This window comes from Ciconia boyciana, chromosome 7 (genome assembly GCF_034638445.1).
Source record: "Ciconia boyciana chromosome 7, ASM3463844v1, whole genome shotgun sequence".
In the NCBI taxonomy this organism is placed as follows: Eukaryota; Metazoa; Chordata; class Aves; order Ciconiiformes; family Ciconiidae; genus Ciconia; species Ciconia boyciana.
In genome coordinates, this window is record NC_132940.1 from 12,004,983 (window position 1) to 12,022,568 (window position 17,586).

Below are 17,586 nucleotides of genomic sequence, written 5' to 3' on the forward strand. Positions count from 1 at the left end.
ACACACTATCCCACAGCTCCTCGCTTGTTAAAAAAAACAAGAGTCTCTTTTGTGCCCGAAATAAAAGGAGATACCTTAATTAGAACAATGCAGGTTGGTGAGCATTAAACACTGAGCCCAGCTGCTGTATGCCATTAAATTCATAAAAAAGGAGGGGGGAAGGAGGGCAGTCTTAACGAGATTACACACATTGACTTTGATCAAGACACAAAAGCACCAAGGCGTTCCAGGGTTTTTATTGCTGTCTTCGGGCTACATTTTAATGGTTACATTAGAAACATGCGAACACAGGCTGGGAGATTTTTTTTGAGACGGGAGAGGGAGTGCAAGCATGCCTTGTGAAAAGGCCTGGTTTAATAAAATTGGGGGCTGCAGGGAGAGGCTAGGACTGGGGAACACATGAGTAGCCACTTATTAATTGCTTCCCCTATGCAAGTGCCAAGTCCTAATACGATGTCTTGCTGGACTATTCCCATCCCGCCTGCCTCGTCGGCAGAAGAGCCATGTGCGGATAGCACACAGCCAGCTTGATCCCCACCTTCTTCACGGATATCTAGAGATGGCTCCCCCTCTGCAAGGGTAAATGCTAACCCCTGAGCACCTGGAGTGGAATTTCCCAGTCCTTATGAGCAGCCGTGACCGCTGCACACGAAACAAAGGGGCCTGACTGAAGTAGGTAAGTTGCTGCTGAGCCTAAGAACAGCCTGAAATCGGTGCCACAGATTTAGAAGACAACTTGAGGCTGCTGGGAAGAGGAGAGCACAAAGACTTCAGAGTAAAGAAAATGAAAAAGAAATTAGCGTTTTATCCTCTGCTTGTTGCACTGCTGAAGGACAAGATTACTCTTCAGTTAGCAAAGGTGGCAGAGCACACGTTCATCCAAACATCTCACAGCTATGTACCACATATGTGTCTTTTATAACATGCTGCTAAAATGTTTACAAAAGCTTGTATAATCTAAATAGTGAAGGGGTGTAGCTGAAGAGCTATAAAATATAGCCCAAGGGATAGTCAAGTTATTGAGTTGCTATTAGTACTCAAGCCCACAGGCACTTCACCATCCTGGTAACTTTTCTTGGACAAGACTTTTAAAAGGCAGGATTTAAAAGAGCATGATTGGCTTAATCGTAATTCCAAGCACACAACGTGTTCTATAAAGTAGATTTTGTAATGCCTTACAGGAATAGTTTTTAGGAGTGGCATTCCCTTATGCTTTTTGCAACCCAACACTGTATCATCTTGCTAGCAAGAGAACTAGAAAGCACAACTGACTATTTTCCACTCCCCAACCTGAATAAAGTGAAAGCTTGAAAATCAGCTGCACAGGGGAAATGAAAGGCTGATTATAAAGCCCACAGTTTTAACACAGGAAAGGAAAACACTTTATTTAATAACACCTTAAATTCTAACCTGATGTCCTTTAATACATGTATAAATTACTACTGCATTGGGTCGCCTATTTAATGTTCAAGGTAGTCCCCAATCTTCCAAACAGAATGGCATGCGCTTGAAAATTGCACAGTGCTATTTCAAATAATCTGAAAAATACAGATTCATATTCATAAAAGCTCCCTTCCGTATCATCTATGCTGAAGATGATTCCCTTTGCTTCAGGGGAATATTAGGTTTCTCAGAAGCTACCCATTCCATGAATCTCAGTGGATTTGGCCTCCACTCTCACAGCTTTACCTCTCTGCATGGATACCCCACAGGAAATTACTGTAAGGCAAGGTTGTCCCTGGCACAGAGCTCTTACATGAGCAATGGCTGTCCCCGCGGCAGCAGAGGAGCAAGCAGGGGGCAAGACTGCACTTTGGTCACGACGACTCAAACGAAACTCACTCGAGTCAAAGCTAGAGTGGGGTGTTAAACAGCAAGGCTTGGCAAGTCGGCATGCACAGCACTCACATTGTTTAAAATAAAGCAAAAAGCACCTCTCCCCGTGGTGATTGAAATAAAGTATACCAGAAGAGAGGAAAAAGTCTGTAAGTCAACAAGAAAGTAGCCAAGAGCCTCACCAGAGTCCGCAGCCAGCATTCTTCACAGTGCACATGCCAGCACTGAATGGAAGTCAGGGGCATTGTGTAGGAGTCCTGAGGAGAAGAAGCAAACAAGTTATTTCTACAGCAGGGATCTACTGATTCTTCGCTCCCAGCCCCATCACAACACCTTTCTTTGTGCGTAACGTTGCCTTCTATTTTGTATTAAAAAAAAATAAGCTTGTGTAATACGTAAGTTTGTATTTTTGTAATGTTTGTGTAGTAGAGGCAGAAAGGCTCCTGCAGTCCATTTTTCTGGCTTCCCAGAACTCCTGTTGGAAGCCCATAATCCACTCAAGTGGTGACCTGGCTCAGCACAGTTATCGCAAGAGCATCTGAAGTTGCTGTGGCCACCTGCCATTATTCCCATCAGAAAGGTCACCAGATCATACAAAAACCAGTGACAGGGTAAGATTAACCCTTATCACAACTCTCAGCTCTGCAGGAACAGCTTAACTACATGCCAAGAATGTTGCTGCTATTTCTCTTAAGTATTTTCTATCATTGCTAATAAACCTCTGGAAATCAGCAGCAAGCTGTCATCCCTCCTGTGGGATGAGAGACTGCACCCCGATACCTACAAGTCATGAGCTGGAAAAGAGAGCACCATGCATCAAACTGAAGTTGCAGAGGGAGCCCTCCACCGAGCAGAATTTTCTCCTGCTATCAGCAGAATAAAAACCTAACAGGAGATGCAAAGCTTTGCAGGCTCAGACCATCAGAGGGAGCTGCTGCCCTTCTTTAAGGCGGCCACAGCATCATCACAGAGCAAGCAGGACATCACCAACTTTTAAATGCTCCAGCAGCGTTCCTGTTCTCAAATCATATGGCGGGTCTCAGATCACAGATTCTGCTCTCGCCTGTGTCTGTAAATCTGCACATGCAGGAAGAGGACACTGGTATCTGGGAGTTTTCTACAGGAAGGCTGAAAGTCTTCCCAAGTTGGGGCTTTCTTGCCCCTGATACAGAGGGACAGCTACATATACTAGTGGAACAATGTAATGCATACAGAAATTTCAATTGCTAAAAACACCTAGCACCTTCATTTGAAAGGCTAATTGGTGTATAGGGACAAAGATGAGTTCCCCTACTCCATCCCAAAAAGGAGAAAAGCTTCTCCCCTCCTCAGCAAAGATACCAAGACATTTCTGATTCATTACCACAAGTGGAGTGCTACTCACCATGCAAATGAGACATTTATAGCGGTCCCCACGGGAAAGCTGCCTTTCTAACTCACGGACACGAGCCTTTAACGCTTCAAATGTTGTCACTGCAGAGTCTTCTGTAATTCTGCAAAAGATGATGGAGAGTGAGCATCGCTGAGCACACAAGATTGTTGAGAGTTCAGGGAAAAAAGGATCCCACGACAGGTACCGCACAGGAAATGGCAACATTCGAACTAATACATCCAGCTTGTGGTGAAGTAGAGTTCCTGCAGAGCCCAGTGTGAATTCTTTGAGGTATCCTACTAAACACTTCCAAACACGTGACAACAGAACACAACGAGGCTGGGGTTGCCAACTTCATACAGAGCAAGTTTCTGCAAGACACAGTCATTTAAAGAACAGATTTGTTTGTTTGTTTTGTTTTCTGCCTCTTTTCTTGTCTCCCTTAAGAGATTCCTTAGGACCAAATGCTTTGGACAAAGTTCTGTATATTGCTCTAAATCTGGTGAGATAACTTTCTGTGGGCAACAGGAGCTGCTCTTCCCCTTAGCGAATGGAGGTCTTTGTTGGCCATCAACCTTGTGAAACACAAAACCAGCTCATTACACAGGATCAACACAATGCTTTTACATTAAAGAAACTCTTAGCTTGTTGGGTTCTAATACTAAAAACAAGGAGAAACCAAAAGCAACGGACACTGTGCCAACAGGGTGGCTATAAAAGCAGCTTTACAATCGCTGCTTTCCCATTTCCTAGGGTCATTTTTGATGGGCAGCATTATCTCTTTTGTCACAGAGGCGCTGTGCTGAGGGCAGGCAAGTGTATTTTCATGGTTCTGTAAGGCTGGTGAAAAGAGCAACTTGCCAACCTAAAATCAAGGGCAGACAGCAATCCTTAGCAAATGAGATGCAGGGAGCATTATAGACAAGGATGTGTCACTCCAGCATGCTGCAAAATCTGATTTCTACACAGTGCAGACATAGGGAGGGGCCCTCAAGCATTCCTCAGAAAAGGTTTAGAGCATTGCATGGACATTAAGGCTTTCATTCTTGCGAAAAAACAAAACATATCAGCAATTTTCATGTATGCCAGTGAATTTCAGGCCTGTCCAAGCCGACTCCAGCTCAGAAGAACCTGAAGAGTACCTCGCCACCAGAAGCTGCATCAATCACAACATAACCCACAGTGGCACCTACGTGTTCTACCTTTTAGAGGATGATTCATCAACAGGTGGCTAAAACATGGGTCTAGTGGAATTACTACAACCAATAAAGTGAGCTGCAATCTCAGCACTCCCGCTGCACGCACACACTCGCTCCTTTGTTCATCAGTCACTTGTCACCAGCACGCAGGGAGGGACCTGAGGTATCTCCCACGAGGTGATTCTGCCAGCTTTTCCCAAGGCTCTGGAAACAGAGCTAGTTGAAGAGATCTTGAGTGATTTTTCTAATTATGACACTTCAGAAGGAACTGGAGCTGCAGGAGTGCATATGGTTAAGTACCAGTGTTATAAAGCTCCTCCAGCTTCACTCCTACCTTTGTACAGATCAGACACTCTCTGCACGAGCTAACCAAGGAGAGACCTTCATCAGAAGGAGACTCATTGCAAATGACAGTTGCTAGGAAATGGTAACAATTTTAAAACTGCAAAAAAGGCAAAGAAATACATGTCCTGTGACAGCCTAGTGGGTGAGGACTGCCTGGGGACAGGGACACTGTGGATTCCAGTCTTGGTATCAATAAATACTCTTTGGAGCAAAATGGAAGAGCTTCAATAGAAGACAGCGCTCCCCACTGTGAAACACCCACTTGCTCCTACTCATTGGTATAAATTACTATCATCTCCCAGTTTGGGTTCTCACCCTCAAGAAAGAGTTGTTAGTGTTTTCAAAGAAAGTCTAGAAAGGTGTTACTTTTGCCCAAGGAAGAAACAGAATTATTTATTTATAGCTTGAAGATTATTGTTGGATGAGAAAATTGGTTCCCTTTCAGTCTGGCTCATCAACAAGCTGATGCTGGATGAAGGCTGTAGTTGATTTTGATTTTCTGGAATCCACTTCTCCTTCCTGCATGCATAAGGACACTGGAGTTTTAAAAGGCAGTGAGCGTGTCTCCTGCCCAAAGTGAGTGGCAAGCAGAACCTCAACTCTTGCTAAATTCTCCTATTACTATCCATGGAGCTACGTGTCCTCCTCTGAAGGGCAGGCGACTCAGCAAGGAAAGGGAAAAGTGGAATCCTTGAGCAGATCCAAGCAAAGGCCAATTCATCCCCAGTCCCAGCCCAATAACAGTCAAAGCTTGAAAAGGAAAAATTTGCCTCTGCAACAACTAGAGGAGATAGAAAATGGCTTGTTTATAGAAGTCTAAATGGCTGACCCCCATCGGCCAATTTCGGAAAGTCTCTGAGATAATCGCACCTGTCCAGTAATAAACGAATGAATCAGAAAAGGAGGCTGAATAGAGGTATAAGCAATAATGCTCAGAGGCTGCCTGATACAATGGCCAATCAATAGGAGGGCTGTAGATCAGGGTGCTAGTTAGCTGGAAAATTACCACACCGCTGCGTGCGTCACGCTGTAGGGATCCTGCACAATCAATGTGGGAGGTATTGATTTAGTTATTATCACTTCATACGCTCCAGACATTGTTAAATATACATTTATTAACAAGACTGGGGTGCATTGGTAAGAGAGGGAGCTTTAGCCACTGCAATACCTCCCAGTGCTGATCAAAGCTCAGCTATGACAGACTTTAAACTCCATGTTCTCCCTGCCAAGTGTGCTCTCAGGACAAATCCTGATGCACAGCATAGTGCTGAAGACAAAGCTCCTATCTCACAAGAGAGAGATTTTGGCCACAAGTGAGTACTTTGCACTTGAGATTTCAGGAAAGCCTCCCGGAGCAGCAGCAACCAGGGACGTGGCGGCCAAGGGTCAACCCAAAGTGAGCGATAATTGCATGGTTGCTTCCGAAAAGCTGGAGGAAATGAGGTCAAGGGAAATAGGGAGAACATTAGTAAATAAAGGAAACTGGAACTACCTCCAGGGATGGAATAAAGATGAGAGTCACTTCCCATGTGTCTGGCTCCCATGGTGGCCAGCACACTTGGGACACATGCCATTCCATTTAGTGACATTTTACCGTCAACCTGCTGCTTGTATCCTAAAGATAAGCATCACTTAGGAGCAACTCTTCCTGCAGCAGCAATCTTGGGAACTCCCTCAGGCTTCCCTCTTGCGTGCACACCTCGTGTGTGCTTGCCCGGACACAGCTGGGAGCAGCCTGTGCCGTATTTTTACAGGGTAACGCTGGGGTGGAGCGAGGGTCAGAAAGCCAAGCTCCACAGATGGGGTAAGGCTGTGTACAAGTTACCCTGCCAAGGGAGGCAGAGGGAATTACAGGGAAGAAGGAACTGGCTTCCACAGCCCTGCTCTCCCCGCTTTGCCTTGACCTCATGCTGGATGTGGGAGGACTCTTTTAACAATTTTGCGCCTCAGCGCTCTGATTTGACGTGTTTGGATAACGTCATTTATCAGCCTCCAGAGAGATCTGCTGAGCACAACTGCTGCCAAGAGCAATGCCTCGAGCCCCAGCGCTGGTGCTTCTCCAACCATGCGGGTGCGAGCGGCCTCACTGATACCTGCATTGTCCTCCCTGCCTGAGAACGTATCAAGAGGGCACATCCACGCTCTATTCACTGTGGACCGACATCACCACAAACAGGGGAGCCTGAGCAAGAACGTTTATACAAGAGCAAAAACGTGAAGGGAGGGCTCCTTGTGGAGGAAGCTTGGTCCTACACTTCTCTCTGGACTTTGTGGATAACTCTTCAACAACTTGGCAGCCACAGTTGAGGATGCTGGGTACCAGGGATCAAGTCTATGAGACCTGGCAGACAGCATGTGGTAGTTTTCGGTCTTTGTGCCCAAAGCATGTTCTTCTACTGTTCATGGCGTTTTCCCCTCAGCAGTAAAAATAAGAACCAACTTTCTTCCTTTGAGCAAACCCTTGCCTTGTTCAGGTAAAAGGCCAGAGGGACATAAAAATACCATGTAAAAGGAAAAAGGACCTATCTGTAGCTTTGAGCTGTTACTCAGCAATCACTTCCTGGGAAATCTCCCCTGGGAATTGGCTGCCCCCCCCCCCCCCCCCAAAAAAAAAAAAAAACAAACCAAAACTTTAACCCAAACGCTGGTTATTTGTCAAACATTAGCATGCATGTGATCTTTGTTTCTCCAAATTAAATCGAGCAATTCCTACCCACTGTCCCAGTGGGCAATCACAAGCAATTCCGTTAATTAAATTATCTCTGATTCTGCTGCGCTGGAATCTCTCAATTGACTAAGTCTGTGCTTTATCATCAACAAAATACTGGACCAAAAAGGAAACAAAAAAATGCTGATGTCAAAGTGACTGGCTTCAGTTAACCCTTCCCAGCTGGATATTAAGGGCTGCTCAAGAAACTGTTAGACTGGAACGGGCCCAAGAGCAAGAGCCTCGTACCAGACATACCAGCAGCAGCTGTTCACTCGTGTTTCCTTTCCATTGCACAGAAAAAAACCCCATCACTGCATCCAGCATCCTGCCTATCTGGGAGCCACAGAAAGATGCAAAACTATTAGCTGCTGAAGAAGCAGAAAAACACCTCAAAGATCAGTCAGCCCCTGCGAACACCCGTTCCTCCCCTTACCCAGATCTCACTTGATGTACCCTGCTGTTGAGGAGTCTTCAGAAAACATCACCCTTTGGTTTATTTCAACTGGATATAAATTTTCCTTTCTTCATAAACGGCCACACTGTACACAGCATTCCATAAATTTTTACAATTCCACTGTTTGTATGTACCTTGTAAAAAACTCTTAGCACTGATTAAATGCACCACCAATAAAATTTCATGGGCTACTTTTGACACTTGATATTCTGACCTTCCTCGCTCTTCCTCATACATTTATTTTTGTTTTTGTATGCCTCTAAACACAGAGCGGCACAGCGGAAAATGTACAGTACCACTGATAAACCTGAGAGTGATGTCTTTATTTTTAAACAAAGCCTTTATCTTCCCTTGTCCGAGGTGGAGAACCTGATCCCAGCAGAACATACATGCCCTTTCCCTGCACCAGGGGCAGAGGTCAGGTCGCTAGCAGCTTACATATCATAAATACTAGAAACAGACTGGTCGATGCTTTGAAGGCAGAGTCACGCTAAAGTAAGATTCCAGGAGCAGAGAAATTGCTCCTGGCCATATCCTGCCATGGCCGCAGATGACAATTTACATAACCACTACTACGCGGCAGAAGAGACAGCTTACTGCAGTCCTCACTTTTTGGGGCACAAATCTTAAAGACTTGATAAAATGATCAAAAAAATGACCCCAATATCAGTGCACAATCATTTAATTGCAAGCCTTCTCTCACAGCCAATTTACATTCGGGTGAGAGGGCAACTTTTTCAGAGAAGAGACCATGTTTTATTAGCCTGTAACACGCCGCGCATAGCTGCTGTGACACCGGTAACACTGCGGAATGGCAGAGCATGATGATGCTGTCTTGGCTCTCACTCACACGTTGTCTTCAACACAACTCCCTTGCTATCTGAGTTTCAAACACTATCTAAAAGCAACCCTAAGTTTTCTGGGACAAGAATTGCTTCTGTTTTCAACCTGGTGAAAGAATCCCCTCTTTCAAATTAGCTGGCATCACCTGCAACAAGTGCTATAGCTAATAATACGGGGAGTTTATTGTGGCAGTTGTGGGTGAGCACTACTGAAGTCAGTGAGAGATACACAGACACAAAGGCCTTCTGCACTTACTGGAGTGCAAGAACATAACATAAAGCTGAAAAAAAAAAAACCCCTTTGTTACTAACAAGCAAAACGCTTAAACTGATAAATAAGTTTTTAAAAGAAAAGTCACAGGCAGCTTTAAAGGGAAACGGACACAGCTCAAGCATTGTCAATATGTGAAGTCTCTGAAAGAACTCCAGTGTGAGGCGCTGCTGGCAGATTGACTGCGAATCACCCCAGAACACGCGGGCTACTGGACTGGCACGATGCACTGCGTTTTTGTTTCACTAGATGGGCTGGCTGTGGCAGAAGGGGCCAGATCCCTACCAGTAGAAAACTGCCCAGCAAAGCTGTTTGTATTAGAGCCGTGTCAAAACACACCAAGTGAAGTTTAGACCCTCAGTCTGTGAGAATGCCAGTGCTAAAAGCAAATCTTCTGGCAAGACATCAATGTTTTAGAAGCCGGCTTCCCCTTTATTTAGCTAAAAATCTCATTTATTGGGTTTATTTGTTTTTAGACTAACCTCCTTTAAAAAGGCTGACTTATAATCCTGTAAAACATGTCACATGTATTGAGGAAATTGGCAAGGATGCTAATTTATTGTCCTCTAGGAAAAAAAAAAGCCCTCTTTCCTTGATTAATGTATGTTTTTGTATTGTAAGATATTAAAGAATGTTGCTTCACCTGTAATTATAGAGAACAGTTTATTTTGGCAAAGTGCCCTGGCTTCTGGTTGCCAAGTTATGAATAATGCAATGTTCCCCATTCTAATTTCCGTGTTCTAAGTTGTGAATTTGGAGCGGGGTGCATGCAAGGGCACACACACACGATGCCGAGGCGCTCTCAGTCACGAGCGCCTCTATTTTATACTTGCTTGCACAACTTGTTAATACTGGCATCTGCTTGCCAAATTCAGAGTTTGCTTCTGACTAATTTCATCTTGATGCAAACCAAAAATGTTGTCTCTTTTTTTCCCCACAGAGGAATTATTTCTCTTACACTTGCATGCACCATTGCAATACCACTGAGGGGAGCTTACCGCTGCAAGAAGGCATTTTAAGCCACATTTAGTAGGGACTTGGGTAAAGATTCCCCAAAGAATTTAATGACAGAAGAATTCATTATGCTTTCATATCTCCTCCGCCTCTATAACACAGAACCCAACAATGTCTTTACAGAAGCGGGAAGTAAATTCAGGCGCTGGCTCTTTCTCTCTCTCTTTTTTTTGGCCTGCGTTTTGCTGGGACACATGTGCCCAGCCCCAATCAAAACAGAGACAGATGGCACCGCTGATCATTCAGAATGGAAGGAGCCTCGGAGTCAGCATGTTTAGATGCATTTGTAGGGCTACGCAGTATCCGCTGGCCACTGGGACTGATTTAAAAAGGCGGCTAGTGAATGTCTGAGCTTGCGCCAAAATTTTAAATGTGCCATTTGAGCAATTATGGTTTGACATGAAAGCTGGGAGAAAGAATGCGTGGGTCATTCTGATTTCGATTTAGAGACTATGTCCCCTGTTCCAAAGAGAAAATAAATGCAATCCCATTGCTTTACTGGAGCAGCTTTGGCGATAAAGTAAAAAGCCATGCTACGGAAGAGTATTTTGCTGCAGCAAGGTTTTGCTGAGGCACCGCAGGCTGAGTTAGAAAATGATTCTCTAAATGAAGTTCCTAAATAGAAATAATTGCACATCTAATATTAACATCTAAGTGTTAATATCTCAGTTCACTTTTCAAATGTATCCTTCATCCTGGTGACCCTCATTGTATCCCTAACAGACCTGTGAAGGTGCATCATGGTCTCCATCTTAATACAAGCCAGGGCCACAAAAGGCAGGCAGTGGAAACGGAAAATACAGCTCCTCTCCTTGCTGAGGCACGTGGGTTAGAGGTTCCAGCCTACTGAAACTTGCCTCCATCCACAAGTAAACATGTTTGGATTATGACCAAGCTCCATGTATAGCTAGGTAGGTATATTTTTCTACTGGAAGACTTATGGCAGCTGTAACCTGTCATCTTACTGTGGCCTGGAGGTGGTCTGGGATAATTGGTAGCTTTGGTTGGACGATCAGGGCACAAAATTATAAGATACCCCTGAAGTGAAAGAGCAATAGCAAATTCCTAGGGCTGAAAGGTGTTCAGAAGTTTGGACATGTAGCAGAGTCTTGCAGCCAGCCACTGTGCACAATGAAATGCCTTCTACTCCCACGGCCTGCATCTAAACGGCCGAAATAAACAGGAAATATCTATGTTACTACAGCAGCACTTGGATTCATCTGCAGCCTTTTAAGGGCTTTACGGTGGAGGTGATATGCTTTGCAGAACTTCCATTCATGACTGCTGATTGGAGGTACACAAGGGCAGTGCGATAACACATCCTCCAAACAGCTTCCTACAACTGCTGCTGCCGCCCTAGAACTTTTACACTGTTGCTGTTTCCTTTACGGGGAAAGAAAGGATCAGAATTAGCATCATTTAAGGTAATCGTGCCTTCAAAAAGAAACATGAGGCTATTAAAGGACGCCACGGCACATTAGTATCACATAACCAACCATGGTCCCAGAGCTGGAAGAGGAAACGAGCAATGCAGAGGAAGGACTGGTCATGAGCTGGCTATCTGAGAGAAAAGCAGGAACGCTTATGCAACTGAGTGGGAAACAGCAGCTTTTTGGGGATGGAAACCGTCAAAAAGGAAGAAAGGAGAAGTGAATGGATAAATAGAATGAAGTGCCCGCAGTGGTGGGGAGCAAGTAAGGTTACGACAAGCATCGACACTGAAGTGAGGGCAAAAAATCAACACGGATATTAAAACTATGTTAATTACATTACTTGCTATTACACTACTTCTGTAAAGGCTGTGCCGGGTTCTGTGTTACAGAGGTGGAGGAGATAGGAAAGCACAACGAATTCTTCTGTCATTAAATTCTTTGGGAAATCTTTACCAAGCTCCAACTAAATGCGGCTTAAAACTCCTTCTTGCAGCAGTAAGCTCCCCTCTGCAGTATTGCAACTGCGCATGCAAGTGTAAGAGAAATAATTACAGACTCTACAGTTGTCCCGGACACGGTTTAGTGAGAAGTAATACAAACTGGGGTTTTTTTTTGGTACTGCTTCATATTTATACTTACTAACTATAGTCTAAGAAATGCATAAACTACCAAGAGCTGTAATTACAATCATCCTGTTGTCATACAGCAGCTGGCACAGCACAAACACTTACTGAGTCCTGCCACAATAGTCAGTAAGTGCCAAAGAAAGCAGTAGCCCTATTAACGCCAGCACGCAGACAGCCTGCGCAGCCAGGGCTGCCCTTCAACAGATGCACGAGAGCGACAGCAAACTGGCAGCTGATGGGGCACAACATGATCCCTTTTCTGCTCTTCAAAGGAAGACTTCCATCCAAACAGGGAATGCAGCCTACGTAAAACATAATTGTTACTTTTCTCTTGAGAGCATCTGGGCACCACACAAACATTTCCTAAAAAAAAAATAAATTAAAAAAATCAGTCCCTGCCTCTTAATTCTTGCAGCGTAGGTAAGGGATGTGAATAAACAGTCACATCCTCAAAATATTTTCAGAAGGAACACAGCAGGATCTACAATGCTCCATCAGAGACATTGTTAAACACAACAGGCTAATTTTAGGGACGAGTCCTTTCTCTGACAAGCTGCTCACACATCTACGGGCAGAATTTGTCTGCTAGAAGGCAGCTGTTTGTGTTTTATAAGCTAAAGTTTCTCTTACCTATGGAATAACTCCAATATTTCACAGGGAATCATCATCCATCTAACTGAAGTACCCTCTAACGGACCATCAGCCTCATATCCCCTTTGAAATAGCACAGCTGAGCACTTGCTGGGCCACGATTTATTTTTTACCTTCTGAGACATCTTGCTAACTCTATAGCTCAATAGTGACAGTCGAATTTCACACTGCGATAGCCCCCCATCGATTTTTCACTCCTAGGAAGCAACTCCACAAATTAAAGTTAACAGCATTTCTGAAACTAAGAAAAAGAAAGAAAAGAAAAAAACAAAAGAAGGGGCAGGCAAGCAGGCAAAGAGACACGAAGGGCAAGATGCCTAAATCTCGCCCCCAACACAGGAATAAAATTCCTTCCTGGGGTTTTCACCAGTTATGGGACAGGGATGCTACTGTGCCCGAAGCTGGCAGCTACCTTGGGTTTGCAGACACTTCAGCTCGAAAACATCACAGGTTCAATGGACAGAAGAGTCCCTCCCTATATGAAGATGTCATATATGTATCTATAAGCGGCCCCAAGACGTAAGAATTAGACCAAACCTCTGGACACAGCTGCACTAGACAGAGATACCACCTTCCCCCCAGGCCTGAGCTCGTACAGTCAGCCTGCCTCGCCGAGCTTTGTTAACCGCTAGTCTGTGATGAACCACGACACCGATACAATTTCAGTTGACGCAGTGGTAATAACGTCTGAGACCATCATTGGCACATGCAACTTCTACTGAACAGTTAAAAGAGGGAGCAGAATAAACACAGCCCAGCACTCTGCTCTCCACCACCACAACCTAGAGGATGAAGTAATGCCAAAGTCTCACTTCGTAAAGAAATGGAGCACCTACCTACGCACCCCTTCCAACACTGAACACCAGTATACATTACAAGCACAGATTATGTGCTACTGAATTACTGAAAGGAAGGACTAAAACCTAATAAAGATAAAAATCTGGACACAAGCAGCACAGCCCAGCAGTGCTTTCTCAGCCTGGCTTTGACAATCCCAGGCTTCAGTTCAGCTTCCTGGATCCTGTCTCAAGTTTATATGGGCTGATCTAGGACCAGACCCACCAGCAGCATCATGCTCTCTCTTAGCAGAGCACAAAGGGTTAGTTCATTTATGACTCAAGTTAATTTTTTAATTCTATCTTTGCTATACAATGTGCTTGTCTCCCACCAAAGCCTATTAATGGTGTGACACTATGGAGAAGGGCTGGGGAGCACTCATCCTCTGGTGTGAATTCACAACAGCTTCTGTTTCCCTCTGACACACCAGCTTAAGCGTGGCTCCTTCCCTTTCAGGCCTCTGCTAATCCTCTGGCTTCACACTCACTCTGCTCTCATCTCGACCCGTCTGCTGGGAGCAGGGTCCCCACGACAGACACTGCTACCTCCCCAACTGCCCTCACGTGCTTGACTCTTTGCACAAGGACCCCAACCTAAACTTTAATTTTAACTGATGCTCCTTCCTGTGCTGCCGCACCAGAGCCCCTCTGGAGCTGATGCTTTCGGAACAGCTGGATTGGAAAGAGGTGAGGGGGAAGGGCAGGAAAGAGGAGACGGAAAAATAAAACAAATACAATTGCTTTTTGTCTCTAAACCCCTCTCTTTAACCCAACGAGCGTCTCATCCAATGAAGCATGATGAGCATGAAGTGTTATATAAAGAAGATAATTATAAAGGGATTTAATGCTTGGCAGGCTCGTATCGCAAGGTTTATAGAGGAGGTGGCATACTCACTTAAACAGCCTTGTGTCCGGGTTTGCTATTATGCGGGCAGCGTGGCTGGGGCCAAGCAGAATCAGAAACAAGATTTGTTTTACAAAAAAAAAAGAGCACAGCCCCCTTCCCACCAAGGATGGCAGCTCCAGTCCCACCTCCTTCCACTTCTGTCCCATCCCTGATTAATGATGTTGTCTGCCTGATTTATGACCCACCTCAACAGATTAGAGTTTCCCTCCTCAACCTCCCCCCCTTCACCCCCCCCCGAGAAGGCACAGCCACACTCCGCTGGAAATATTAGAGAATTATTAAATAAACATTCATACGTCATGTCTCTTCCCATACTGAGCTCATCGTAGTCAACGCTCAGCGGCCGGGTCCTGTTTGCTTTGGGGCTGACACCAAACAGCTGGAGTGATTCATGGAGAGGCTGGCTACAATGCTCTGTGCCATATATCATGCTCGCAGCGCTCCCTGCCCCGGCGGAGATAAACTGATCAACCACAACGGGCTGGAATGAATTTATGACAACACAAAATTGAGGAAAACAAATGGGAGGTGACCCAGTGGGCCACTAACCCAGACTCTCTCGCTGGCCTGCAATCTAGTCTGGTGGCAGAAAGCAAAATTGAACATTGGCACTCTGAATTAAGATGCTGGCTTTTAACCCCGGGGAACCTCGGTTTCAAAATGGCACCAGACCCTCGCAGGCGGCATCTCAGGAGGGAGAAGGGAGGAAGACGTTTTGCAGGGAAGGTGCTTTTTGCAGCTCTCTGTGCACGACAGTGCTTCGGCTGAGAGTACAATGTTGGTGGAGGAGTTGGGGAGGATGCCTGGGCAATTAGAGACCAGCTGCTCTCTCTGAGCAAAGCTGCATCTTGAGTAGAGGTAAAGGAGCTGAGCTGAGCTCTACCTGTCTGCTGAAGACCCCAGCCACCACGAAGGCTCACTCTAAGGACAAAGGTCTTCAGCAGACAGGCAGAGCTCTGCCGGTGTGATGCTCCTTTACCTCTCCCCATGAGCCTTCAGCACCCCAGGGTGTCTCCCAGACACCTCATGTTGGTGAGATCAGAAACACTCAGCAGGGCTAAGACACCCCGTGGTGCTGGGAAGGAGAGGTGGGACCAGCACCACTTCTCTCATTACCTGTGGCTGCCATCTGAAGTTCAATGAAATGCAGATGAAGTCAATGGTGAGAAACCTGCCGAGCTATCGATGACCTGGCATGGTTGCAAAGGAGAGGTGGGACCAGCACCATGTCTCTCATTACCTCTGGCTGCCATCTGAAGTTCAACACAACACAGATGAGGGCAACCTGCCTAAGCTATTAATGACCTGGCATGGCATAAGGAGCTGGGCAACAAACACAGACTTGCCCTAAACCCCATCTAGTCATTCTACATGCAACAGACTCTTCCACGAAAACCTGAGTTTAGATTAAATTAACTTGCTCAAGCAAAGAGCTTCAGCTGCATGCCAAAAGGAGGACCGCTTGCTGTACTGTATTAACGGATTAAAACCCAACCAAACAAAACCACACTGCTCTCCTTGCCTAGACTTATTTTTGGAAGAGCGGAGGGGGAAGGAACGTCATTCTTATGAGAGAAGGATCAATACGCGGATCACTGCTAACTCTATTAGCCACTGCTCTAAACGGAGAGCACAGCTGACACAGGTGGTAAGCCATGTGCTTCTGGACACTTTTAAAAATGCTAATCAGATGCTACACAGGGTTTAACATGCCAATCAATAACGCTCAGATTTAAAGGCAAAAATTAAAGTTACAAACAATGGAGTAAAGTGATGCTGCCAAAAACTTCCTGTAAGCGCCACCCAAAACAAGAAAAATGAAACCAATTTAGCTCCAGATTAAGAAACAGGAACTAGAGATGAATCAATTTAGCCTGTTGGGCTGGGTCGCCATATATCATGGCTCAGCAGTGTAGTGGGAAGCAGCCAGACAGTGTGAAACCCTTCCCCCTCCTTTTCTGTAGGCTTCTAGCTCTGATCCCTGTTATCAATTAATTTAACAGAACCCCTCTACACCGACAAGCACACAGAGCATTCAGACTCCTTAAATGGCAGGACAGAAACTATTTATCACGCACAAATCTCAAAGGAAAGAAGGGGGGGGCAGCTAGGAATTCTCCACCTGAAACACCATCTTGTTTTCTGAACCTCGGTGAAATAAAGCACCTTAAATAAAAAGCTCTCCCTGCTACTTTAAAAAAAAAATCAACATTATTGGAAAGACTCATCAAGACGCTTAAGGCTTTTCCTGTAATTCCTATTGGGTTACGCTGACTTTTCGCACCATTTGCAGAACTGAAGCTTTAATGGGGCAAGGTTATTGTGGAGCGAGGTGTGCATGCATACTCGTGCACACACACACACACACACACACTCCCCCCACTTCACAGTGGCGTTAGCAGGAGTGGTGTTCGGAAAGGATTCTGGGATCCTTCAAAAGGTGCTAGCTAAAGCCTCTTTGATCAGATTATTAAAGCTATGTCAATTTTATCACTTGAGCTCAAGTGTTCTGGAAAATGTCAAATCCTTTCAGCTCCTGCAGTTTAAAGATTTTCAATAGGAGTGGATCTGGGAGGGTGGAGGGCTGCTGGGCTGACAGGCAGGAGGCCCAAAGGGAAGCCAAGCAGCGGCTGAGACAGAGGCTGACAGATTAGGGCAGAAGGGATGAGTCCTTGCCACCAAGACAGCACACAACGGTTGGCTCACTCTAAGGACAAAGCTGCTTCTGCACTGACCTGCGAGCTCCCAAACCCAGTGGTCCTCAGCCAAAGTCTGCTCACCGAGAAGCATGAACAGCAGACAGCCCACATTTGGGACATGCTAATAAAAAGCCTTGTAAAAAGGAAAGTGCCGAGACAGCAAACCAGTGTTAAAGTTTCCTCTACAGCAGGGAGTTTCCCCATTTAACCGCTGTCTGTGAACATACGCTTTGCCAGGCTGCCTGAACTGTCAGAGATCCTGAAATGTGCCAAGGACACAAACTCTCAAGTCAGGACCAGGGGCAGGAGAAGAACAAACTACATAAAAAAAACACCCAACAAAAAAACAACAACAAAACTTTCCGTAAAGTCAGCTTGATGCTACCACCAG

General features: G+C 45.3%; 1 protein-coding gene across 4 annotated transcripts in view; it reads right to left on the minus strand.

The window, feature by feature from the left end:
* Positions 1 to 17,586, minus strand: part of RNF220 (ring finger protein 220) — a 225,286-nt gene that overhangs the window by 8,399 nt on the left and 199,301 nt on the right. For all 4 annotated transcript variants that reach the window (XM_072866892.1, XM_072866891.1, XM_072866890.1 and 1 more), the window contains 2 exons: positions 3,221 to 3,329; positions 2,019 to 2,093 (listed from right to left, as the gene is read on the minus strand). In XM_072866892.1, the coding sequence (XP_072722993.1) occupies positions 2,019 to 2,093; positions 3,221 to 3,329 (184 nt within the window). The remainder of the gene's footprint in view (positions 1 to 2,018; positions 2,094 to 3,220; positions 3,330 to 17,586) is intronic.